The 26875-nt window shown below is 53.7% G+C and overlaps 1 protein-coding gene across 2 annotated transcripts in view; it reads right to left on the minus strand.

Moving 5' to 3' along the window:
• The window catches only part of LOC121448256 (zinc finger protein castor homolog 1-like), a 144598-nt gene that overhangs the window by 47477 nt on the left and 70246 nt on the right, over positions 1 to 26875 (minus strand). The window contains exons 3-4 of one of the 2 annotated variants that reach the window (XM_041652119.1): positions 14115 to 14164; positions 3199 to 3237 (exon numbers count right to left, since the gene is read on the minus strand). In XM_041652119.1, the coding sequence (XP_041508053.1) occupies positions 3199 to 3214 (16 nt within the window). In that variant the 5' untranslated portion in view covers positions 3215 to 3237; positions 14115 to 14164. Of the gene's footprint in view, positions 1 to 3198; positions 3238 to 3630; positions 3768 to 14114; positions 14165 to 26875 lie in introns of those variants that run through there. The other variant, XM_041652118.1, reaches the window with a different exon arrangement.

Consider the following 26875-nt stretch of genomic DNA (forward strand, 5'->3'; position numbering starts at 1 on the left):
GGGTCTGCCTAAGAAAAAGGGTCCTGACCTGGAACCCCAGCAGGACAAGGAAACAGGCCTGGCTCAGTGAGCCCTCCCAGACTTGTCCGGACGACAGGTCTGCACGTAGTCTTCAGTGGGTAGCCCCTCACCAGCTCCTCTGAACTTGATCTCTTGCCTAGTTGGCCCTTCACCCAGAGCAGCCTACTTGGATCCTCTACAGGACAGCACTCCCTTCTCAAGGGGGGCATTACCGACAGATCCCAGATACTTGAGGGCAAGCTCTTTGTCACAGCTCCAAGGCTCTTAGGTAGCCATTTCTGCCCAGGCTCCAGTGTGTTTGGACCCAGAAATCAGCCTGGGGTGGGGGTGGGGGCTAATCCTGGGAGCTTCCCAACTACAGGATGACCTACCTGTGTTTGAAAGCTTCCTTCCTGCTCCCCCTCCCCCTCTAGTGCCCTCCCCCAGGGAAATCACTCTAAAAGGGCCTAATGGAACCATGTCCTCCTCTCTTCCTCTCTCCTCCCTCCCTCCCTCTCTCTCTCCTTTTTTTTTATTAGCATTTGTGGAATTTATTCCCAAACTCTCCTAATCTTCCGTACACAACCATTTGATTTGCATAACCCAACCCCCTCTCATAAAAACTGGCTGCTAGTTTAATTAAAAAATGTAAATTTGCTGTCATCTCGGGGCCTGGTGAATTAGGACGACATCGGCATTTTTTATTGCTAAAGACGTCCAGATTGATCCAGCCCTTGGCTGAACTATGGTGGGGGAAAAGGGGTCCACATGGCCCTTGAGGGTCTTGAGATCCTCCTGTCCCCTCTTGAGAAACCTCAATTCTCCCCAGCCCCTGAAATCACTCATGGTCAGAGCCGTTCAGGACATCCATGTGTCTGAAGCTGGAGGGGACAGTTAACCCGATCTCGTACTTGTTGGAGAACTTGGGTACTGACAACTCTAGGGCTTTTCCCTGCTTACACTGTGCTGAGGCCCTTAGCAGGAGCTACTAGGGCTGCTCCCAAAGGAAGGAAGCCCTGCACTGCCCCACACCAGCAATAAGCCTTGGCATGTCCCTGTGCATGGAGGAGGTCAAGAGAGACCTTCTGAGCTCCTGAGGATGACAGTGGCTGCCTCAGAGTTGGGCTTAGGGAGGATAGAGCTGACTGAGCCCCAGTCTGCTTCCCCTTTTTGTGAAGTCAGGGGAAAGTGCTTTTCTTCTGAATTGCTGAGATTAAGTGAAACTCCCCAGATCAGAGAAGAGATGGGAGGTATCACTAGACAACTCCAGGAAACAGAACTTTGACACCACGGACCTTCCCTCTCTGTGTGGCCAGAGTCCAGGCTTGGGTCCCACTGGGAGTGCCCTGCTCCAGCTGACTTCCTGGCCATTTTGGCTTCTAGGAAAAGTTTCCAGAGCCTGTCCCTGGAGTGTGGAGAGCAGCTAGCCTCCCTAGAGCCCTTAAGATGTCACAGGAGGTTCTGTCACTTGCCTCCTGCCCTGCCATCATGACACTCCCCAGAAGGGATATGGAATCATGCCTCCATGGCAGCCTAGAAGAGACTGGCATGGCAGGATGGGAGCCAGCTCCAGTTGGCACTCAGGTCAGAAGGAAGAGGGTAGGGCCCGCCTTCCAGCTGAGTAATGCTTGAGTCCCTTGTGCTGGCCCATAAGCAGGCTCCCCTGTGCCAGGTAGGGGGTGGTGCCAAACACTGGGCCTGTCTCTGAGGTCTGTTTCTTGGCTGGCATGGGTGGGGGCCCCATTTCTGAAGAAAAGGGGGCGGGTCCTGAAAGGGTGGTGAGGAGACACCTGATTAGAGGTGGAGGCGGGCTGGTTCTCCCTGGGGTGGAGGACAGGGAGGGGCAGGGTGGCAGCAATGGCTTTAAGACACCTTCCTCAATATTCCCAGCAGGGGGCGTCATGTCCTTCCAGGGCACGGATGTGCAGAGACCTCCACATCCCCTTATCCAAGAACACACCTGTTCTAACAACTCTGTGCAGGTTCTCTGCCCCCACAACACACACCCCTGACTGCCCTCTGCTGCCTCCTGCCTTACTCTCCTTTGACCTCAGAGAGGCAGCTGCCACTGTATGGGCTACACCATGACCTTGGGAGGCTCTAATGCCAACTCTAACTAATACCACCTTTCCTTCCCCAAATGAAACAGAAGGGGTACGGGATGGGTTCTGACGAATTATCAGCCTCTGTTGCTCCAAGACACTGAAGAAGAGTGCTGCTTTTGACAACCTAGGATGAGAGGGTCCTGGCCCAAAGTTGGTTTCAGTAGAGGAGGCTGGTAGAAGGCCAGAGAACTAAGATAAGGCCCTTCCTGGTCTCAGATCGGAGGATGAAAAGAGAATCACCGAATACAATTAAATCAAACTAGAAAGACACCAAATTCATTAGTTAAACTCTGCCCCAGGCCAGTGGGGCACTAGCTAGTCAGCCCTAGCCCCATGCCAGGCTCCCCAGACCCAGATGTCTAAATGGAGTCTTTGGTCTGGCCTACCATCACCTCCCAGGGTGGGGGCTAAAAGGGGGGCTGAGAGAGAGACAGAGGGAGGGCAGGAGGAAGAGAGAGAGAGAGAGAGAGAGAGAGAGAGAGTCCTGGGCCCCTTACTTTGAACTGATAACAGCCACCTCAGCCCACAGATACTCAGGTGAAAAACACTCATTAGCCATAATAAGTAGCTTGATCATCCGACACAGCCTTGTCCCAAATAAATTAAATTCCTTTACCTTGAGACAGTCGCCCTGAAACCAGACTAACCACCTTTCCCAACAGGACGCTGCTTTCAAAAACTAAACCACCCCCCACTAAAAAAATAAAAACACACACCCCATGAGCCACACACACAGAGATCTTTGCAAAGGGAAAAGTGTGCGTCTAAAAACACAAGAGAAAAAACACGGAGAACAAAAACCCCCACAAAAAACCCCTAAATCCTCTCTGTCTCTGGGTGCCCCCCAGCTCCCTGTCCCCTCGGTTCTTTCATAATGACAAGCATCAAATTAGTCACAGCCACTAAGCGAGTTAACAAATAACAATATCACCATCCAGAAAGCAGGGCAAGCAGGGACCATGGGCACAGACCCTTGGCGCCTGTCCGGTACCCTCGGCTCAGCTGCTAGCTCATTGGGCTAAAAATACTAACTTCCGTCAAAGAACCGAAAGAAAAGTGAAAGAACCTCCCCAAGGGTTCCCACCGCCTGTACCTGTTCCAAGATCCATCCTCCGCTCCTTGGTCCCAAACTCTTCGAGAAACGCCATGAAAAGAAGAAGAAGAAGAGAGAAAAGAATGTGTTTAGTGTCTCGCGGCCCCCCCTGTCCCCGCCCGCCTGCTGTCCCTCCCCGCCGGGCCGAGCGCATCTTGGGCTCGGGGGGCGCGCGTCGGGCCAGGCCGGGTCGGGAGGGCGGCGGCGGGGAAAGTTTGCTCCGCGCCTCCCGCTCGCTCTCACGCTCCGGCCCGCACGCTCCCGGCGGCTCCGAGTTCCCTCAACTAAAACAGAAATTGCCCGTGGCCGTGGCCAGGCTGGGGATCGGGCTCGCCAGGCCGAGGGCCTCCCCACTCCCCGCCCCGTCCCGAGAGCTCAGGGGTCGCCGCTCCGGCCCGGCCCGGCCCTCCCCCTCCCGCTCCCGGTACTCACCATAGTCGGAGAGTCGAAAGCCGAATTCACTTAAATAATCAACTTTCATAATACTTAATTAATGCCTAATTGCAACTGATTACTCCCCGAATAACAAGTTGTTTTAAAATCCTGATGTCATTGCTCCTGACGGTAACACTCAGGGTAACAGTTTGGCAGGAGGGAGCGGGGCGGGCGGGAGCGGCCGGGCGCTGCCAGGCGCCGAGGTGATTGGCAGGGCCACCATGGCACCGCCCCTCGCCGGGCACGCGCGCGGCTCCGGCAGGTGAAAGACCAGACGCGCCCGCCGCGCGCGCCCGCCCGCCGCGCTCCGGCGCGAAGGTGAATGGGCGCGCGCGCTCGCCCGCCCGCGCCTCTGGCACGCGCGCTCGCCCGCCCGCGCCTCTGGCACGCGCGCCCGCCCGCGCTCCCAGCGCACAGGCTCGGGCCGGCTGAGTGACTCTCCAAAGCGCAGAGAGGGAGGGAGGCGGGGCCGGCACTCGTGGGGTCGCGTGCGAAGGAGGGGGAGGCTGGGGGCGGTTGTGCGGTGTGTGCGGCTGTGTGGAGGAGCCGTGCGCCCGAGCGAAGCGGGGAGATGGCACTCGCGCACACGCGCCTACCTCTGGCCGCGGGCGCGCGCGCACTCGCTCGCCCTCCTCGGCCGCTCACCCGCGGTCAGCCACCCTGTGCGCGCCCCCGCGCAAACTTTTCTGCGCGGGAGCGAGCGCAGGTGCGAGGCTTTTTCGGCACGCTCGCGCGCCCTCCGCGCGCGCTCCCGCCCGGTCCCTTCGGAGCTGCACCCGGCCTGCGGGTGGGGCAGATGTGGAAGGGGTTTTCTTTCCCTTGCTCGCCCCCACTTCCCTCATTTTGTTGTGGCTATTGGAGTTCGAAGAAGAGAGGAGTCGCGGGCAGCGCGGCAGGGTGTGTCGGGGAAACTCGCACGTCGGCCTTGCGCTTCCCCCGTGCTCACTCCCCGCGCTGGCCATCGCGCTCCCGCAGGCCAGCAGCACAGTCAGAAGTTTCCACCGCTTCGCTCTCCTTTTGCGTTTAGAAAGGACCCTGAATCCCACCACGTCAAGGCAGGGTATTCCAGTCCCCGGGCCTTTCTCTTTCCTCCTCCCTCTCTTCTTCCCTCATAGTTTCTAGGCAATCTCCTCCGTTGATCTACGTCATCCCTCGAGCTTCCTTTCCATTCCTGAACACAGGCACCCCTCAACCAAGTTGGCCAACGTCCTGACACCTGGTCCCTGGGGACCACACCCTGCCCACTCGGATGCCCCTTAGGGCTGGACCAAGCACTTGTCTTTCTTGACTCTCCCTTTCTCCCTGGGTTTGTAGGTCTCTTGCCGTACCCCCCACCCCACCTGTACAACCCTAGATGGTCCATGCTGTAGCCCTTGGTACTCATGTACCATCTGCGTGGAGGGGCTCAAGGAAAGCATCGTGCAGGGAGCAGAACCTCATCAGGTTTGCCAACCCGATACCTGTTCTTACTGTGCCCAGCTTCCTGTCCCCTGATGGCCCAGCCTTGCTGTCTATCTCTCCCTATTGTCCCCTCTCCTGTTGCAGGATGAGCCACACTGCCTTCCGAGGAGGGGAGGAGAACCGGCTTCAGCTCTCCCTGGTCTGGGCAGCATTCAGCAAAATGGCGCTGGCCTATTTTTGCAATATTTCTATTTTGCAAAGGGAGGGGCCCAAGGTGGCCTTGAGGCAAAGACGTCAAGGGAGTTAACAATCTACTCTTTCTCCTACTTTCCCTTATTTCTCTCCTTTTCTTCTGGCTGTTCTTTAGTTCTAAATGGCCCCGCAAAGAAGATGGCATCCCTCTCTTGTTCTGCCACCCTCCCTAATGCCTTCTTGGCAATCAGTTCAGGTTGTCACACCCCCTCCATGCTGAAGGTCCATCCCCCATCCCTATATGAAAAGGCCTAACTTTACTGGGTGTCCAGTGGCTCTAAAACCCTGAATAAGAAAACAGGGCTCTTTAAACCACGCCAGTACTCCCCAATGGCTAGCCCAGGGAAGCCCCATGGGATCTCTGTTCAGGACTGCCCTGAGAAACCTCTGGGGTGCTGCTTTGCAACACCCCCCCCAAAAAAAAAACTCAACAAGGAGTCTGTCCCCTTGCAGCTTTGGCTTGTAACAACAGGCAATTAGTCCCACACCCCAGCCTGGTGCGGGCAACCAGGTGAAGAACGAAGTGAAGTCTGGCGCCATGTATGAAGGGGTGGTGATGAAGCCGTCTGCCACACAGAGAGCTCCCTACACAGCCTCTGGCTGGTTCCCAATGTCCTGGGTCTCAGCTGATGATACTCAGGGCTGACCCCCAGGAAGAGGTAAAACACCCCTGGCAGAACAGTAACTTTGTAACCTCTGAAGGTCAAAGGCTGACTAGGAATGGCAGACAGCGCAGGTCTAGGGGAGCAAGGAGGAGTTCACAGATCTCGGGGCCAGCAAGAGGGGCTGCCACAGGTAACCCCGGGAGTGGGGTGGGGGGAGAGCCCTGGGCTTCCTGGGAAGCACAATCAGCCAGCACAGATGGAGTGGGCTGGACTCAGGAGTAAGGAGCCATGTATGGCGGAGGACAGATCCGTGAAGTAAGAAACTGAGACCAACTTGGCACATCAGGATTTCAGGACAGGGCGGAGGGCTGAAGCATCCGGGTTGAGGGTCACGGGTCAAAGGCTGTGTGTTACGAGCCTCCAGATCCGTCTGCTCTGTTTCTAAGCGTGTGCCCACACCAGCAGGAGAAGCCTAGAGATGTGGCATCTCTTAGGGCTGTGGCCCATCTATGCCTTCCTTACTAGTCTGATGTGACACCTCTGAGACCCTGAGACTAGCCATCGTGAGAACATTCCACAGTCTCTGCTGGGCTCCAGGACCTGGGCGCAGAGCCTTCAGGTCTTTCTAGGACACCCCACCCCGAGCAGAAGAGAAACCTCTTTAGCAACTTCATTCAGTCAAGTGGCCCACACCAGCCCCCGCTCTCCCCAGTCAGTTGCCATGCTGGCTGGCATCCTCTCACACCCCCAGTGTGCCCACTCATTCTCCCTCCCTCCCGAGCCTGGGGCCTTCTCACTCACCAACCTGTTTACACATCAGGTATCTCATGCTTTATCTGTTCTCATTTTGAATTTGTAACTTTCACATAAACTTGAACAAAGCTGCTTTTGTTCCTGCACCCCACCCCAGGATCCCAATAAACTGGTTCCCTCTGAGGCGACTGGGCCAGGGCACAGAAGCCTTAGCCAGAGGACTATGTGTGCGTGTGAATAAGCGTGTCCGCACCTGCGAGGGCGTCCGAGTATCTGACAGTGCTCCACGGGATGGAGGGAGAGTGTCGGGGAAAACAGGGAGCCAACAGAGTATGGACAAGAAGCACAAGGGGTCACAGAAGGGTGGAGCCATTTAATAAGGCCTGGGCCTCAGTTGGGACCAGGCTCAGCCAGCAGGTAGCAGAGTATGGGCCCCGGACAGGCAGGTGCTGGCCCAGGGGAACCACAGAGGAAGAGGAAACAAAGGGTCGGATGGAGCACGGTACAGTGGGTGGCAAAGCGAGATACCGAGGCCACGCTAAGTGTAAGGCAGACACAGGGATCACATTATGGCAGGGTAGGGGCTGGCACAGCCGCACGCTCGGCCCGTAATCCTGTTAGCCAGCAATCTCCATTCCGAAAGAGCTTCATTTCTTTGTGAATATTTGTAAACTAGATATCTAATGGAAAATTATAGGAAAATTATAGTGAAATTCATGACGGAGAAATCCGATTATCCCTAATTCAATTATGCCATCTTAGCCCACACAGCACATTTCCCATTTTTTTCCCATAAATACCGATGCCAGGGGTCCCGGTAATCAAATAAAATTGAAAATCATCTTCCCATTAAATTCAATTAGCCGCAATTTCTAAAGCCTATCAGAGATTTTAATTACTAAATTATAAAATTCTCCAATGCTAAATTGAAACCAAAAAAATTGCACATCCTTATATTTCAGAGAAAAAAAAGGGCCAGCAAAATCCTTCAAAAATGTTCTCTTCTGTCCAACTCCAGAGCAGTTTCCCTACCTGGAGGAACCTCATGGTGCCTGCTGCCTCTTTGCTTGGCAGGGATGCAGCCAGGGGAGCTCAGAGGGGAGCACCCTTGCAGGGAGGGGCCCAGACATAGCCACTAACAGAGGAGCAAACCACACCCCTAAGGCTAGCTAGGGCGGTAGCCATCTTCACTATCCTGGCAGTCTTGGTTCCCGAGATGTCCTCAGCTCTGTCTTTCACAGTGAGGCCTCAAACTCTCAACACTGACTTCTTGCTTGGTGAGCTGGGCCACAGTTAGTGGGGTTCAGAGATAGAAGCTTCTCACTTAAGTGTGCCTCCCAGAACCGCTCCGGTGGGTCCCCTGATGGCTGAGGCTGGGTCAGAGATGACAGATAGCAAGTCTCTGGGTCCCAGGGATTTCTTAGCCGGTGGGTGTTTCCAGAGTCTATGGGTACTGGCAGGGTACCAGTTTCCTGGGACAAGAGCGAGATCTATGTGGCCCAAATCTGCCTCTCCCTGTTCTTCCAGCACATTCCGCTTTCCTTTCCCTCCCCGAGAAGTCAGCAGCATTGAACTGGTCAGAGGAACGCCTTGCCTCCCGAGACTCTCTCCTACCCCCACCCTCTGTAAGGGACACACTGGCCATGATACCTAGCAGGAACCCCTCTTCCAAACCACTTACCGGCCTCTAAAGGGTGCTCGGTGCTTCAGGAGAGCCCAGGGAGGTGGCATTGGTGGCAGCATAGGTCTGCCCTGTCTAAAACCCGAGTTAGGTGGCTGGGTGGGCAGCTAGTAGCTCCAGCAGACTTAGGGGAGTCAGCGGAGCCCTACCAGCAGCCTAGCACCCAGGAACAGGGAGCAGGTCTGATCTGCCAGGCAGCCTGGAGTGCCAGCAGGGGAGGCACCCGCAAACAAAACAAAAACAAAAAAGTTAATTATCTTTGGCTTTTTCTTAATAAATATCCAAACTGGCCGGGCCGGATCCTCCACTTTGGAGGGAGAAAGGAGGAAAAAAAAAAAAACCACCAAACCCAATCCAACAGACTCATTCTTTCTGTGTGTCTACTTTTCCCTTTGACTCTGGTCCTTGGTTTGCCACTTACCAGAAGCAGTGACAGTTTCACATAAATTTCCAGTTTTTGCAAATGCCAAGAGACTGGCTACAAAAGTGGTTTTGTTGTTGTTGCCTTTTTTTTTAAGTTTTTTTTGGGGGGGGGGAAAGCGGGGCATGAGAGAAGAGAGGCAAGTGGAGAGAAAACGGGTGAGAGACAGCAGAAGAGACGCAGGAGAAACATGAGGGAGGGTGGGAGATGAGGCAGGCATGCCGCCGCCGCCGCTGCCGAGGGGTGGCTTGTAGCCACAGCCCTGCTGGCAGCCTGGCCCTGGCAGGGCCCTCCCTGCTCTACACATCACACCCACACTCATTTCAGCTCCTGTCAGGGGGCTCGCGGATTTCCCAAAGCCACCTAGGTCTCACTGGCCGCTCCGAGCTGCCACGGTGCTGCTGCTTGGTCTCTGTGCCAAGCTTCCCTTCCAGGAGCAAGGCTGGGAGAGAGAAGCCAGGGGAGGAGGGACTGTTGGCTGTTCTGGGGTGGGGGTGGGGGAGGGGGGTGAGGCTTTTCTGTATGGAGTCATGAGCATACCTGGGGAGAAGAGAGTTTCATGTTCCTGCCTGGGCCTACATGTTCAGATGGTGCATGTGCATGCCTGAACCCAGACTGTCAGAAACTCAAGGTAGGGCATGGGGTGGGGGCAGCCACCAGGACATGGAACGCTGGCTTTGGGATGCTTCTGCCTGGGTTCAAATGCCAGCTCCACCAGCCCCTGGCTGTGTAATCCTAGCCAAGTCACTGGCCCTCTCTGGGCCTTCATTTCCTCTCGTATCTAAAGGGAACTATTATCAGTTGTTTAAGTGGGGAGAGGGGAGGAGAGTGGCTGCCAAGGAGTATGGGGGCTTCTTCCTGGCAGATGAACAAGTTCTACAGTCAAGAGTGGTGATGGTTGTATACCCTTGTGAACACACTTAAAAAAAAAAAAAACACTGGATTTTTACATTTAAAATTGGATAGATTTTATGGTATGTGGATTATATTTCAACAAAGCGGTCACAGACTAGTGTAGGGAGAAGTAATGACAGTATACTCTCCTGTTTTGGACAGAGGTTCAAAGACAAGGATCACCCTGGCATGGCTAAGTGATCGATCAGCATCCACTGTTAACGGGGCTTGCGTTGGTATCTGTGAGTGTATTCTGCTGGTGCTTACAAATGCCTCCCTGGGTTTCTGGCCAGCATGTTGTCAAGATACTGAGCTGCCCCCTCCCCATGCCTGGTCGGGGATCCTGGGCAGCTGCTCCCTGCCAGGGGTGGGAAGTGCGTGGCCTCCTCCTGCCTCCTCTGGGTGGGTCCCTGGAGAAAAGGCTGCCCACCATGGCGGGCAGACTCCCGAGCTACACTCGCTGTCTCGTGAACACTCATATTCTCCATGTGCAGCAGACCGTGAATTCACCTTCATACTAGTTACAGGGTTATTTAGCTTCTCCTGACACTGACAATCACCAACTTTAATTCGCTGCTTGGTTTCTTCCTGCTGTGCCCTCTGCCCACCCCCAAAATCCTTGGGAGAGGATGGGAAGGACTGAGGTCCAGCCCTCTCTTGCCAAAGCTTGCCCTTTGGAATGATAGAGTGTTGGCAGGAGGTGGGGATGGTCCGTAGAAGAAGATGCTGGGCAAAGGGCTGGAGAAAGTCTGGGAGAGGAGTGACTACCACCAGGGCTAATGGGAGCCTCTGTCCTGCTCCTCCAGCTGACACTAATGTATTCAACCTGACATATGTCCTGTCGTCCTGAGTGACTCACCCATCAGGCTGCTGAGCTGAAGGCCTGGTGGGACCCACGGGGGATGGGGACTCAGTCTGGGGCTGGGCTTGTAAGACCAGAAGCTGGCATGGGGCTGGCTCCCCTACCTGCTGCTAGATTAGTAGGTGTCCCTCAAGAAAGCAATGTGATAGAGCCCATCCTGCAAAGGCAATCCTCCCCACCTCCTCCACCAGTCTCCTATCAGTCCATCCTGGAGGCTTTTCCAGGCTTGCTGCCCTGGCGTCTGGGTCACTTCTCTTCCCTTAACAAAAACAGGTGAGAAATCGAGACCTACATCTCCTGCCACCCACCCAAATCACACAAGCCTGAAACCAATGTGGGACATAAAGCCATAACCAGATGGCTGGCTGGGTACAACAGGGGACTTTGCTTATTGACAGAATCCAAGGGCAGGCACTCTTCATCAGGCAGGGCGTCAGAAGCAGAAAGCCAAGAGGATTCACAGACTAGGAGCTTGTGAAAGGAGAGCAAGGTCAGCCAGGGGCACAAGAAAGACAGAGAGATGCATGGGCAGGTCCAAGCGTGCGTCCACTTCCTCCTAAGCCCCATTCCTCTCCGCCCCTGCAGCTAGAGAAGTGGCCACAGTGGCCTAGGCAAGAGAGAGAGATGTCAACGGGGCCAATGGGAGAAGGGGCTTGTTGACTGCAAACTGTCCATTATGGCTCAGATTATAAGCATATTGCACAGGGCTCTCTGCACGATGCCGGGGAAATCCAATACGCTGAAAGGTTAATGCAATCAATTAGGGTGACAAGGAAGTAAAGTGGAGCCTTCCGAGTAGATGAAAAGGAGAGAGGGAGAGCGAGCCATGAGTTGGGGGGGCAGCATTTGTGGTGGGAAGGCAAGAAGAGAGAGAAACTTAGGGGGCACATAGAGAAGGCCTGGAGGGGAGGAGAGCCATAGAGAACAGGGAGGGACAACAGCAGAGCCAACAAAAGGCACCTTACAGTTCCTGTCCCAGACCCCCAGCTGTCCCAGACCTCCAGCCGTCCCCCAGGCTTATTCCACAGCCATGGAGTCATGACAGGACAGCTTTGAGTAGGGCAAGCACCCACTTAGTGACTCCTGGGGGCCCACTCAGCAGAATAACAGCCTCCCTTGCACCTTCACCCTCACAGACCCTTGTCTGGCTTCCTCCCGGCAGCTGGCTCAGGCCTGTGAAGGAACCTGGTGAGCAGGACCCCTATGCTATAGAAGCTGATGACCTGGGAGAATGGCCACATTCCAGGGCCCAGCAACAAGTGTGAGGGGCCCAGGATTTCCCAGGGGACATTCTTCTTCCAGAGGGGCACTGGACTGAAGCGTTGCCATTTCCAAGGGCTCAGACTCAGAGGTTTTTCAGTCAGGGTCAGGAAAAGTTCCATGGCACCTTCCCAGGGCTGGAAGCTGTATCTTGTGCCTCCTGGGGAAACTCTCAACTTTCCTGTTGGATTCTGGGCTGGCTGCTCTTAGCCACTACCCATCATCCCCTTATCCCAACAGCCCTGCAAAATACACATTCTTACTTTGCAAAGTGGGCCAGGGTGGGGGTGAGAGGGCAGAACGATGATGATAGAACTGAGGCTAAAATGTTTGCTAGAGGCTACAAGAGGGACATTGGATACAGGAGCCCAAGGGAGCCAGGGCTGGCGAGGAGAGAAGAGCTGGGACTTCAGGGTAAGAGGGACAACAGAGCAGGAGGCACGAGGCAGGGGAGGGGCAGAGGCTCTTCAATAGAGAGCCACTTTAGGCAGTCAGAAATCAACCCCCTGCACAGGGTTCCTATGTAATCCCAACCTCACTATGGTGACCATGCAACATTGAAAATGGACTTACCAGCAAGGATTTACACACTTACGGCAAATTTACACACTAGGCAGGTTGCAATGGCAAATCTCATCAATGTGTATTTTACCAAAGAGGGGACAGAAACCAGGGACCAGAATCTGGGCCAGCAAACCCCTCTCTGCGAAAGGGCCAGGTAATAAATATCTTACGGTTCACAGGCCAGTTTCGGCTGTAGTCATTCAACTCTGCCATTGCAGAGTGAAAGCAGCCGCAGACAATATGAAAATGAATGAGCATCACTTTCCAATAAAACTTTATTTACAAGAAACGGGCTATGGGCCAAAAGTGACCTAGGAACTGTAATTTGCCTGGGATTTGCCCAGAAAATGGAAGCATCCTGCCTTTCGGGGTTTGGATGATTCCTGGGGACAGTGCGTCTAATCTGGCAGAGGTTCCCAGAGGAAGCAAGGCTCTCCTGTGAGGTGCAGAGTGTTTGGGGGGTGGGCGCGCAGAGAATCAGATCTGGCATGGGAAGCCTATTTATGCCTCACAGCATCCTGGGAAGCCCTTTGAAGGTTTTGAGATTCCTAAGGAGGCGAGGAAAGAGGGGAAGGCTGCATGCAGCTCTGGTCATTTCGAGTCTCAAAGCACTGAGATAGCTGTGAGGTTGAGGGTAGAGAGCAGGAAGGAGCAACCAGAGGGAGCCAGAAGGGGTGCCGGGAGAGAAAGGCCAGAGAGCGCCCCGGAGCTGTGCTGTAACCACGGTGGTGCTGGCGGCAAAGGGAGGAATCCACGGGCCCCAGCGAGAGCGCAGGGCGCGGGCAGGGCCTGCCCTACACCGGGCCGCCTCTGATCACGTTTTCAGGGCCACTGCCCGCAGGCGCAGACAATGCTGGGGGAGCCTTTGAAGTACGAAAGAGATGCCGCGGTGGGAGCCAAGGGACTCTCCTCCCTTCCCCCGTGCTCCCTATGGGGAGGAGACCAGCGGGACAAAACTGGAGCGGGTCGCGGCCGGGCCCCCGAAATGCGAGAGACAAAGGGAAAACAAACAGGTTTGGAGCCAAGCGCACGGTGCTGTGTCTGTCCCCCGCCCAGCCGAGCCGGGATGATGGATGGTTGCAGCCAGCCTGCTCGCCCGCCGGGCAGGCCCCGCTATTTACATAACACTGGCGTTCCACCGGTCACCTCTGACACTGCACTGCCCGGGGCTAAGGCCCGGTGGCCCCGCAGTTCCTTGAGTCACCAGGGGACTGTGACAGCCTGTGAAGACCGGGGCAGTGCTGAGTGCCCGGCTTCCAGGGAGCCCTGGGCTAGGGTTAAGGCAGGATATAGCAGCCTGCTCTCAGCCAGATATGGAGGTGGCTCAATCTCAGAGAAGCAGAGTTGAGGGGGGGGGCGGGGGAGGGTGTCCGTCTAGGACCTTAAACTCATTCGGATCTCCTGGCATGGCTAGAAGCAGAACTTTCCTGAAGAGCCAGAGGCAGAGGGGACAAACAGTAGGGCCAGAGTAGGACACCAGTCCTACAGGCAGTCATGGTGCTGCCTGGAGCTCAATCCTTGCTCCAAATCTGCAATCCATCCATCCATCCCCAACCTGTTTCCAGCATAAAAGCCAAATGGCTCTTGCTGGGCCCCCATTGTTCCTGACAGGTTCCAGAAGCCATGTGGCTCCGATTCCCTGTTTCCAACTCCAACCCCCCCATCCCCTCGTGGACGCATGAAGAAATGAGTTCAGGTTAGGGTGGTGTATCTCACACTAACAGTTACACAACACAGTGGGGGGGGGCGTGCGGGCACGGCGGGGGGGGGGGGCAGCTCGAGCCTTACCTCACTGGGTCCTAGAGATTCCTCAAACACAGTTGGGGCGTCACTTCATCCTGGTGACAAAGAAGAGACTGTTAGTCTTTCCAGGAGGAACCCAGTGACTTCTTCCCTCCATGCATGCTGTCATGACCCCTCTGTGCCCAAGGGTTCTCTGTCAACTATGGGCTGAAAGGCGGATGCATCAGGGTGAGCCAGAAGGGCTAGCCATTTAGACAGGTTCCATGGGCTCTGCTTTGGGCCCATTTTAAGTATATGCCAACCAAAGACTGACAATTCAGGAAGCAGGGGTACCTGTGACATGGGAAGTATGGCTCCTAGGATACGCTTTCCAAAGAAAGTCAGGCTGCTCTGCACACTGCCCAGTGGAGACAGAGATGGGTGTGTGTGCGCGTGCCTGTGTGTGTGCGTGCATGCGCCGGTGTGTCTATGTGTACACAGGCACACATGTGTATGCTGGTTATAGGCCTTTTGTGGCTAAGTACGAAGTCCTGGAGACAGTGAAGATAACACCAACCACCCTTTGACTCTTTTCTCCAGGGCCCTGAAAACAAAACTGAGGAATGGCAAGCTGTCCCCAAGAGAAGGTGTGAGTGCTGGAGCTTGGGGGACAAGGTCAGGCAGCAGAAAGCTACAACTCCATAAGACAGACTGTGGGCAGTCATTTCCACCCCAATGGACCAAGACGACCCCCACAGAAGCCCAGACAGGGCAAGCGACAAGACCGGAGGGTCTTTAACCAATCATTAACGGAGCTCAGCTTGCAGGCTTAGGTCCTCTGCACCTAGAGCAGGAGCGTGGGAATCCAGGTTCAAATAGGATGGATTCCACTTGTGGAGGGAGGACCTGAAGCACCTTGTGGCTGCTCACCTGGCAGCTTTCCTGCCCCCGCCCCCTACCCCAGCCTTAGCATCTGCTATGTTAGACAAAGGGTTTGCTGTTTATTTCCTCCTTTTGTCCCCCTAGCCCTCATCCGTGGCTTATCAATGATGCAAGAGGAATAACACCAATTTCCTTAGGCTATGTAATCCCCAAATCAGATTGGGGGGATTGCGGGAGATGAGGTGACCTTGTCCGGGGCTCCCAGAATGCCACCCAGTCCCACCACCCGCTCTCTCATTCCCAGGACATGTTTAGACAGATAAAGCTAATTGTACTTGACATGTCCTCTTAAGGAGGGCTCCACTCTCCGCTCTCTGCTAGGCCAGTGTTACAGACTATGCCGGGCTGCTGGGGCAGAGGGTGCCCAGTAGGGCAGCGTCTACTCGGCTGCAGAAAAGGGCTGAGAGCCTGGTGACCATCAAGAGGTCTGGGAGGGTTTCTCTGTGAGCCTAGGACACTCATGCGTCTAGAAGGTGGGAGCTGAGGGATGGGCAGGGAAGTGAGTGGGCAACTAAGGGAGGGGCAAGAGAGAAAATGGGTACCAGGCGGAGGTAGAAGAGGCTGATGGAAGCCTCAGAGTGAAAAGGGACAGAGAGAGAGATGAGAGGTTAGCTAAGTTAAGGGGAGGGACTATGGGCTAGGCCAGGGAAGAGAAATGGAGACCCCCAAAGTCAAGGGCTTCACTGGCAGAGTGCACATTCCAGCCAATGATCCCTAGGCCCTGGCAGGGGCACCATCATTATCCTGCCCATCCCAAGCTCTCCTTCTTGAGATCTGTCAAGACGCCCCAGCCAGCCTCCTTTGAACCCCCAAAGCCCCCCAACTCTACAACTCCAGTATCTCCCTTCCACCACCTTTTTCTCCCCTCCCCTCCTCCCTGGCAACTGTGCATTTATTAATTCATGAGGCACTAATTAGTTCTTTGTTTAATTTTGTGTTAAACAGACTGACCGGAATGATAACGACTTACAGCACAGTGTTGCCGTCCCCAACCACCCCTGTTTTCTGACAACAAGGGAGCGCGGGAGACCGGAGCGCTGAACCCAAATCCCTCAGCTCTTGCACTTCATTAAGTCAAAATGTGACAAGGAGCTTAGAGAGCAACTTGCAGATCTGATCACACAGAACAATCGGGAGGAAACTTTCCAGGAGTTGGCTGGGGCTAGAGGCAGGAGGGGGAGGGGCAGAGACGCACAGACGCCTAGTGGAGGGCACCAAGATGCGCCCGCCCTCCGGTCCCATCCTTGCCTGTCCAGGGCAGGTAGCCTGGCTGACAGCAGCAGGGACATTCATTATCTCTCAGCTGGATCTGGGATGCTAGGTAGATTCTAGGCTCCCAGTGAGGGCCGGAGCAGTATCCAGTAGACTTCTCATTTCTTTATTCTTGTACCCCTGCCAGTGCTGATGCCTCATTCTGGCCGATAGGAATAAGAGGTTGGCACAACCAGGTAATGGTAGTGAATGAGAAAAGCTGGCAAAAAGGAAGGGTTCTGCAGGGCTTAGGGGAGGACCCCTACCCTCAGGGAAGCTAAGGTTAAAGGGAACACCTCATAGTTAAAAGAGAAAAGGAATATATGTTCAGGACTCATAACAGAAGAGCCCAGGGGTTGTCAGAGTATCCTCTGACAATTTTGTGTGTTTTGTGTGTTTGTTTTTAGAGACAGGGTTTCTCTGTGTAGCCTTGACTGTCCCGGAACTCACTCTGTAGACCAGGCTGGCCTCAAACTCACAGAGATCCAGTTGATTCTGCCTCCTGAATACTAAAGGCATGTGCCACCACCTCTGCCTTCTAGCCATCCATCCTCCATCAACACATTCATCCATTTCTCTCCATCTTCTGCCAGTCTGTCCAGTGTTAACCCTCACTGTCCCGAGAAGGGAAAGGTTGAAGGCTCTGTGTAGAGGTAGTTAGAAGAAAGCAGAGCTAGGTTCTGGAGCTTGCAGACCTTGGTGCCCGTGCATCCCTATGCAGCTGATCTCATAATGGCAATGGTCTCTTCCTTCCTGTCCATGGGAAAGAGTAAGCTCTTGGCCCCAGAGATGTCAAACTGCTAACCCCATCAGCTAGAACACAGGCAAGGACAATGGCACCAAAAGCAAATCCTGTCCAGTCTAAAAGCATCAACCCTGACCCTAATCTCTGTGAGGGACACAGAGGGGATACAGGGGAAGGAAAACAAAAGCACACAGGAAGTTGACAGAGTGAGCTCTCCATCTTGCAGAGCACTGGTTGCCTTCTTCCTGTTGGCTGCTGCACTTGTCCATGGGAGGCCTGAGTACACACAGCCCACTGGCCAGGAAATGATCCCCTAGGGCAGCCACAGTCTTCCCTTTCCCTCGCCAGGTCTGAAGTACAGTGGTCTCCACCCCAGCCTCGCAGCCCTGGGCTGCCTTCTGTTAATTTGCTGTCAGGCTGCCTAAGCAAACCAATTAAAACTAATCATTAATTATAAAAGAGAAGGAGAGAGGAGAGGGTGAAAGATGGGGACAGGAAGAAGGAAGAGGGAACTGGGCTAGAGAGAAAAGACTCAGAGGGCTTCCAGGGAGCTCTGGTTTGGGGACTAGGGATCTGGAGGGGGTAGGGGAGGTGGCAGGGACCAAAGATTCTAGAATGGAGGAACCAGGAAGAAGCCAAGGATGATGGGAGAAACCTTGATGGGCAGGAGAGCAGAAGCAAAAGGGGAGGGGGAAGATGTGCTAGAAGCAGTACCAAGTCCTGAAGGAGCCTGATTCCGGTGAGGTCTTCTCTGCTTGGAGCTGAAGCCTCTCTCCTGTGAGCTGGCCCCATAGTCTCTCGCACAGGTTGACGCCATATGTATGAACCCCAGGCCAGGCTCCTGTCTGAGGTTCCAACCTGCTCCCCGGCCTTCTCAGGCCAGGGAGATTCAGGACAGCTGTTGGGCTGCCTGGCTACCCACCCCCAGGTCACCTCCCCATCCTCATACACCCTCCCCGGCTGGGCCTTTCACAAGGGCTGGGGCCATGTCAGCCCAGCAGCTTGAGGAGGGGGCAGCACAGACAACAAGGGGCAGTGTCATGGAAACGGGCACTTTCCCGGAGAAATATTCTGTTTGGCCTCCTTCTTGCATTGAGGAGCTGTCAGGAGCCTGAGTGAGAGTCACACTATCCCGGGACCAGGCGTGACAAAACCTATTTTCTGCCTCAAATTTGATTGATTAAAAAACTTTTTAGGAAAACCATGTTGAAAGAGTGGAAAAAAAAGGATAGCGAGGGAGGGAGGAATAGAAGGGGAAAGGAAGCACAAAAAGTGCTACAGGGAAGAAGGGCTAGGAGAGAAAGGCGACATCCAGGGGCCAGCCATCCCCTGCACCCTGCAAGGCTGCCAGGGTGTGCATGAGAGGCACAGACACCGCATAACCACGTGAAACAGAAAGCCCAAAGAAAGCCTGGAATTTGACGCAGTTTCGCGGGACACTGAAGGGACCACTGGTTCTGCACAGTATTGTGTGTGCCAGGTCTGGACCGCAGAGGCAGCAGCCAGAGCAGTCCAAGGCCTCCAGACCACGAGGGGCAGGTGGCTCTGCTGGCCAGCACCAAGTGAGAATGGGCTTCAGACTGGCTCTGTGGTTTCTCCCGAAAGAGTCTGGATTGGAATTTGGCCAGAATCCTGAAAAATCAAACAGGGTCAAGAGGGAGGGCCAAGGCATTTAGAGCCAGGGAAGGGATTTCCCAACTTTTTTCTTTCAGATGTATGCATGTGTGTGAAGGCCAGAGCAAGTTAATACCGGATGCCCTCATTGCTTTCCACATTCTCATCATTATTATTATTTATGAGTGTTTTGCTTGCATATACATCTGTGAGCTATGTGTGTGCCCGGTGCCCAAGGAGGTGATGAACTTACATGTGGGAGCTGGAGTTGAATCAGGGTTCTTTGCAAGGACAGTAAAACAAGTACACTCCTCCCATCCCCACCCCCTTTTCTTTGAGACAAGGTCTCACTTCATAGCCCTGGCTGTTCTGGAACTAACTTTGTAGACCAGGCTGGCCTTGAACTAAAGGATTCCCTTGCCTTGTCCTCCCAAGTTCTGGAATTAAAGACGTGCCCCCATCATGGCACTGCAGCCGAACTAGTGCTCTTAACCACTGAGTCAAGTCTCCAGTCCCTCGCTTTATTTTTTTGAGGCAGTTTCTCAGTGGACCTGGAGCTCACTGAGCTCACGAACTGGCCAGACTGGCAGGATAGCCACCCTCAGGGATCCTTTTCTATCTGCCTCCCCAGTGCTGGAATTACAGGCATGCGCCAGCTTTTTACTGGGGTGCTGAAGATTTGAACTCAGGTCATCATGCTTGCATGGCAGGTGCTTTACCAACTGAGCCGTCTCCCCAGCCCCCTCAAGGAGTGTTTTTAATAAGAGTAACATAACCAAGGAGCAGAACATGCCCAACTTGGCTGTTCATCCTGCAGTTGGTAATGCGTCTGCTGCTCAGTGCTGGTATTGGCTCCTCTCACGTCTCTGTCCTGTGTGGATGCTTCCTCGGGCAATTCCTTTGCCCAGCCAGGGGCTTTAAAGATGATAGGGGCCCTGCCTTGGTTTATCAAGGAGAAGAGCCACCCCATTCTGCTCCTGGGGCTCCTCCTGGAGAAAGAAGCATCACCACTTCCCAGTGTCTCCAGCCTGACCTGCACAACAGTGTCTCTACTATATCCCTGGACAAGACCTGTGCTCTCTTTAGGAAGAAGGGTCTGAGTTGGTGGCCCAGTAAGCTTCCCTTTTTTCTAAGGACCTCAGGGGTCAAAGTGACAGGTGGTGCTGGCCAATAAGTCAGCAAGAAAGTTGCTCCATGTGCTAGGAAGAGCTCAGACACCAGCTCAGTCTCCACTCAGGACTCAGTGTATGTGTGACACAGTGCCCCTGCTGAGCTGAAACATTCAGCAGACAGATGCTCCGAGAGATGCCACCGCCCCTGGCCTTGTCGTAAACCATCCCATCTCTGCAGCCATTACCCAGAGATCATAGAGATGCCAGGAAAGGGGAAGACAGAACAAGGCAGACAAAAGAACAGTGTCAGTAAGCTGGGTTTGAGTCCCATCCCTCCGGGTTATGACCAGCTGCTGCGAAGGCCAGGGATAATGATGTTTAGCATAGTTCTGACACATGAAGAAACTATCCCTCAACATTAGCGTCTTAAGTCCTTCATGGGAGAGGAGACTCCACTGTTCACCCCAAGGTATACACCTCAAAGGTGGACCACGGGGACTTAAACACTTAGACAGCTGTTCTTAGTAGGACAATCAAAAGACAGACACAGGCTGAGCTCCCATTAGTCAAGCAAAGGATAAAGAATGATGTCTACGCGAACTATGGGCTAGTCTACAGTTATACAAAGTAACAATGTCTTGACACATGCTACAACATGGATACACCTAAATGAAAAGTTATAAATTGTAGGAATCCAGGTACACAAGAGAGAGAAGAAAGACATCTAGCCAATCCTGACTAGGTTAGAGAATAGTTAGTGACTGTCGGGAGCCAGGGAAGGGAAGAGTGGGGGAGTGACCGATTCCCCATTTCTGTATAGGGTGGTTAATAAATTCTGAAACTTTCTGGGCAGGGTGGCGCATGCCTTTAATCGAGCAGTCAGGAGGCAGAGGCAGGCAGATCTCTGTGAGTTCAAGGTGGTGGTGACACATGCCTTTAGTCCCAGCGGTCAGGATGTAGAGTCAGGCGGATCTCTGAGTTCCAGGCTAGCCTGTTCTACAAAGAGAGTTCCAGGACAGCTAGGACTACACAGAGAAGCCCTGCCTTGAAAAACCTAAATTAATTAATTAATTCTGGAAGTAGCTATAGTTGATAGCTGTACAACTTTGAGTGTACCTAATGCCACAGAATGTGCACTTAAGATGGTCACAGTTGTAAACTTTATGGCGTATGCCTTTACCATAGTTAGATACACAATAAGGCAGGAGCTCGGAAGAGCAGGCATCAGATGCAGGAACTCAGCAGGGCTGTTAGATGAGTCAGGTTGGGGCTGGAGGGTGACAGGGTCATTTCAAATGAGCCCTGTTTCCTTCCAGCCCTGGACAGGATTGGAGTCACCATCTGAGGTGCCCTGGTACCACCTAAATGGATAGAATGTTTGTGTGGCATGCATGTGGCCCTGAGTTTGATCTCTAGCCCCCCATATGCTGGGTGTGGTGGTGCACACATGTAAGCCCAGCACTTGTGAGATGGAAGCAGGAAGATCAGAAGTTCGAGGTTATCTCTGGCTACATGGGCATCTTGAGCTAGACTTTGTCAGAAAGGAAGAAAGAAAGGAAAAGAACGAGAAGAGAGGAAAGGGAAGGGACATTATAATGGCAGGAAAAAAGCTAGTGGCTCCCCCATGGACCTACCCTCAGGACACCTTCCCTCAGTGACTCCACCTCCCTGCATGCACAGGCAGCAGGCACTGCCTCTACAAACCCCACTACCCCCAGCCCCGCCTTTGCATATCCCTCTGCCCAGCTAGGCAGAAACTTCCACTCCCACCCAGGATCCCTGTGCAACAAGCTCCCTCCACAGGGCTCCAAGTTGATGACTTCCCCGTCCCCCCCCCCCCCCCCAGGGCTCTAGGGCTTCCCAAGGTCGGGCAGTCCAACCCGAGGGAAAACCTAGGATACTAGGGGTTTAGGGGAAAGCCAAGTACTCTGGGGGTTCCCTGAGCTCTCGTCCCCCATCCCTTCTGCCCATTCCTGAATGCATGTGCTCACAGAAACCCCTGCCTTGGCCCGGGAACTGTCAGGAGATCAACAAACAAAAGCTGCTTCTTGACAGGGAGTCATTTATATTTTAGCTTCGTTCCATTATCCTAACGAATCCTTCATCAGCAGATGCAATATTAACAGCAGAAAAATCAGCTCATTACATCCGGGGGGATTTCATCAAGCCGGCAATCATGTGTGCAGCTCCCCAAGCCTTCAAGAGGCCAGTGGGGCTGTTATTTATTTATTTTGTTACTTATTTATTTAATTTTTTGGGTTCTTTCCACATAATTGCACCGCATCTCAGATCTTTAATAAATAATTTGTAGGTCCTGAACTGCACACGGCCTTGCTCTCTGCCACGGGAGCCTGCTTTAGCCAAAATATTTACCAATATTTAAAAGTCATTAGAGTCAGGAAGGAAGTGGGGAGGGGTACTGGGAGCAGCCTGACTTGGGAGTAGGGTGCTTATTAGTCTGGCCCTCCAGCCCCATCTCTTGGAGGCAGGTGGCATCCTGTCTGGTAACTTCTGGTAGAGGTCTTGCCTGTCACTGAAGCTTGATAGTCTGGATGGAGGTTTCCTGGGAGCTCGGAGAGAGGCTGGCTGTCTTGAAAGGCATATCCTAGTTGTAGGAGGCTAACTGGGTGGGTGGTGGAAGAGACCCACTCAGCACACTGGCAGAGGCCTTCCATGTACTCTGCTCAGGTAACCTGCTGGTGGGTACTGCCTGCCTGCTTCCCGATGACCCATGCTGCCACCCACCAGGCCATGGCTGCTGATACAGCCCTGCAGGGAGCACCCTCTTGCCTTCCCAAGGTTACTTTGAAGGCAAGGAAAGCTCCAGGGGTCTGGAAGGCAGACTTGGCCCATTTTATAGACTTAGACTTTAGATCTCTGCTCCAGGCAGTGCCACCAGGAAAGAGGGCTCAGCGTCGGGAATGGCTTGGCCAAGCCTCCATTCTTTCCACGTATCCTGTCTAAGTAGACCAGCCTTCCAGAGGCTCCTGGCTCCGATCCCCAAAGCCGAGTGGCCACCAGTGCTGACAGCACCCCTGCCGCCACCATAGGCTGCCCATGCTTTCACAGGTTTTTCCCAGCGGGGGCTGGATTTCTGCCCAGCCAGGAATGTGCTCCCAGGATGTCAATTCTAATCTCCCCAGCGCTCTGACAGAATTAAGCTCCAGTTTGTCCGACAACATCCCAAAGTTTCAGAAATCCAGGGCAGGCTTTCTAATCAGGCTGCAGGACAAAGGTCTGGCCTGACCCTGTCACTTCCATTTACGCCTCCTGTCTGTCTGGACCTCGGCCTTTCTGCAGCTTCCTCCAGCCTCTGCCCTGGCCAGTTCCCCCCTCCCCCAGCTCCCCTGTTTCTCCGCCCAGAACTTCCACAACCCAGCAGCCCAGCTAATCCCATTGCCCCACCACCCAAAGCCCAGGGATGCCTGTAAAGTGACCTGCCTGGCTCTCAGCCTGCTGGCCCAGCCTTGCTCAGGCTCCCTGTTGGTCAGTTTACTAGAAGGGCCTCACTAGGTTCCACCATGGCTCTGGGGAGATGGCCTCAAAGTGAGCCCACTGTGGCCTTCAGCCAACCTTAGCCTGAGTTCTTGTAACTGCCCTTCACCTTTGACACTCCTGTTGGATCTAGACCTAGATCCTCTGTCACACTTGGAGGCCCTGTGGGGCAAAGACTTCTCCCCTCAGCCAACTCTCCTGGTCACTGTGAGGCGACCTATGGTCTATGACAACAGAAGCAGCTTTGAATTGGGAGGAGGCAGGGCCTGTGGCCAGGACTCAAGTCTTTGGTTCTCTTGGACTGGGACGCCACGAGAAAGGGTGAGAATCTACTTCTTTCACTCTCCGCTCCTTACCCACGTGGCTGATGGCCGGGCATGGAGTGCTCAAACCTGCCTCTGTGCCCACAGGAAACTTCACAAACAGTGGTTAGAGGAGACAGGGAGATATAGATGGGGCCCACAAATAAAACTTGCTTTACACCCATCAAAATCTTCATGGGGACAGAAGGAGGAGCGTAAACACCCAAGAGGGCATCCAGGACTGTAGACACCCAAGATGGCATCCGGGAGTGTAGACAGCCAAGACGGCATCCAAGGATTGTAGTATCTGTGTCTCATGCTGGCCATAAAGCTGGCCAGGGGCATGGAATTCCCAGGCAGGGGAGGGAAAATGAGAGGGTTTGAGGAAGAAAAAATAGAAAAGCCACTGAAGGCAGGAAAAATCTAGAATAGCCAGGATATGGGAGGGATTGTTCACCAATGGCCCAGATGGCAGGGATCAAAGAATCCCAGTCCAGGAGTGATGGTGTGCGCCTTTAATCCCAGAACTCAGGAGACAGAGACAGGTGGATCTCTGTAAATTCAAGGCCAATCTGATCTATCTATTGAGTTCTAGGACAACCATGGCTACATAGGGAGACCCTGTCTCAAAAGAAGAAGGAAAAGGAGAAGAAGGTTCTAGAATGCCACAAGTAGGTAGGGCCATGCCATAGCTTCCCTGCTTCCCCACATGACCCACGCTGAGCCTGGCCCTGAACACAGAGCTCCACCTGTCCTGACATGGGCTTTTCCAAGCCCTTCCCACTCCCGCTCCCTTGCTTCCATGTAAGGAGCTGGGGCCCTTATTCCCCAGTGCTGCAGTGAGGGGCAGCTCCCCAGTAGTTTTTTCTGTATTCAGTTAATTTCTTCTTTACCCAAGGCTGGTCAGGCCTTTGCCAGCCCAGGCAGCTGTCCTAAGGGCAGACCTGCACCACGTGCTGAGGGTCTCCACTTCCCTTGGATGCAGGCTGGGCTGGTGGAGAAATGGGCAGGAGATAAAAGTGGCCAACGGGGGGCCAGGCCATGTCAGTGCACACCTTTAATCCCAGCCCTGGGGAGGCAGAGGCAGGCAGATCTCTGTGAGTTAGAGGCCAGCTGGGTCTACAGAGTTAGTTCCGGGATAGCCAGGACTGTTTCACAGAGAAACACTGTCTTGAAAAGCCAAATAAATAAATATTAAATAAATGGCCAATAGAAACTGCTGTTGGGGAGGGCGTGGCCCTTTAATAAATCCCTTTTCTGGAAGAATGGCAACCATCATTGTAGTTTTATCTGGTAACAGAAAAGTCCATGAAGGCCTCCACTGGAGAACAGACGAATGTCTGCCTGTCAGCACTTCCCAGAACTCCACTGCAGCTTTCTCTGCCCCCCCCCCCCCCCCGCTGCTCAGTGAGTTCCCTGACTCCCCCAAACTTCCAACTTAGCCTCTTTGCTTCATCTTTCCTTAGCTGCTAAGCTGGGTGATGGCGAGTTATTGGTTTCTTTCCCCTCTTTTTTTTTTTTTTTTTTTTTTTTGCTATTTATCAGCAGATTGTGTGGAGCTGAGTGGTGTGAGCCTCACCCGGCTAAATAAAGCTTTGGTATTTCTGATAAAGCCATCAAATTCCTTATCACACTGACACAAAGTGCATTTAAAGAGACAGACACCCTGTCCCTCCCTGTCCTCACCCCCTTCCACTCAGTTCAGATTTCCAGCTACTCTGACACCAAATACGGCTCCTGAGGATGGAGATGGGGGCAGGGAATGGGGGACAGAGGCAAACCCTGTCCACACGCTACTTTTTCCCAGTCAGAGTTGCTGGCACCCCAAACCCGGGGCTGGCACCCCAACTCAGGGTTCGCCCCAGGGTGTGGCACACTGCTTCCTGATCCTATTCTGAAACCAGGGGATACTGTCAACGGGAACCACCCTGAACAGGGGATGTCCTCGTAAACAGAACATTTCTGTGCTAGGACAACAGTCGACAGGAGGGAGGAGAAGTCCCCAGAAGCTGTGAACTGGGATTTTGTGCTTGTAGCCAAAGCTGGAACAAAGAGGAGACAAGAGGGGATACTGAGGCCTCTCTAATGCGGGAGAATGAGGCCAGCACAGGGCCTGATGTTCCCATGGGGTCGGGCGGTTCACCATGCTCTCAGAGGCCCTGACTCCTGACATAGCCCCACAGGCCGATAGGACTATCACGCCATTTGACAGATGAGGAAACCACGGTTGGCCCGACTCCATACAGCCAGGGGCAAAGCCGGCAGGGGCTCTGGCCTGTCTGACTGAGTCTCTTCCCATGAAAGACATTTCTTCCTTAATCAGTCTGAGAGCTGACCCCTGGGTCAGGCTCTGTCCATTTCCTCAGTTAGGATTCCACGATTCCTGTGCTCCAGGGTCCTCTCCCACCTCCCCAGTCCTAACTCAAGAGCTCGGGCCTTGCGCCCACACACAGCTTTTGCTGGTTGAAGAATCAAATTTATTATTTTTAATTATTTTGATTTATCAAACCAGCAGCTAAAACCATATTAAACCAACTTGGCTTCTTGGCATTCAACAGAAACAGCTGCTCCTGGGCTCCCCCAGACTCCAGAAAACACCCTGTGTACCCACTTGTCTCCTAGAGGCACCTCAGGCCCCTAATCCAAAGTCCCTAAATTTGAGGGACACTAGACCCCTGCTTCTGTCCCTCACCTACCAAAAGAAGGTATAGCTGGAAGTCACAGAAGGCCAGAGAGTGGCCAAGGTACAGGCACAGCCATCAGGTGGTTTTGGATGCCATCACCCCATTTCCTGGCTCAGAAGACCCTTCCAGAGTCCTGGAATGGGGATGGTGGTGCCTGACTCAAGTTCAACCCCCTCGTGTTGGCATTTGGAGGGGCTTATTTTAGAGTCTGGGTACTGGGGAGGTGGTACCAAACCACAGTTTTCTGTGGGACATACAAGTCCATCTACCCAGGACATAAGGAGAGGCTGGTCCACGGTGCATGTGCACGTGCGTGCACAAACACACACACACACACACACACACACACACACACACACACACACACACACACTGTGCCAAGACTGAAAGCTAGGAGTCAGACACCAGAGGGAAGACTGACGGGTGTGAAAATAGCTGTGATGGGCACTTTCAAATTTAAAGCAAAACTGTATATAAATTGTGTGAGTGGAAGGCACGTCTCTGGCATTCAAAAGCCACAGAAGACACCCTTGGCCATTTCTAATCTCCAGGGGGCTGGCAGGTCTCCTTATCTTCTCAATGAGGTCAGGAGGTCACCCATGTAGAAAGATGTTTGTACATTATAGCACATCCCAGAGTATCCGCAGGCCCAAGTATTAGGCTGGGGTCAGAGCAGGAGCTC

This window comes from Microtus oregoni, unplaced genomic scaffold, assembly GCF_018167655.1.
Source record: "Microtus oregoni isolate MIOR12 unplaced genomic scaffold, Mior012 000005F_ref0000423, whole genome shotgun sequence".
NCBI classification, from domain to species: Eukaryota; Metazoa; Chordata; class Mammalia; order Rodentia; family Cricetidae; genus Microtus; species Microtus oregoni.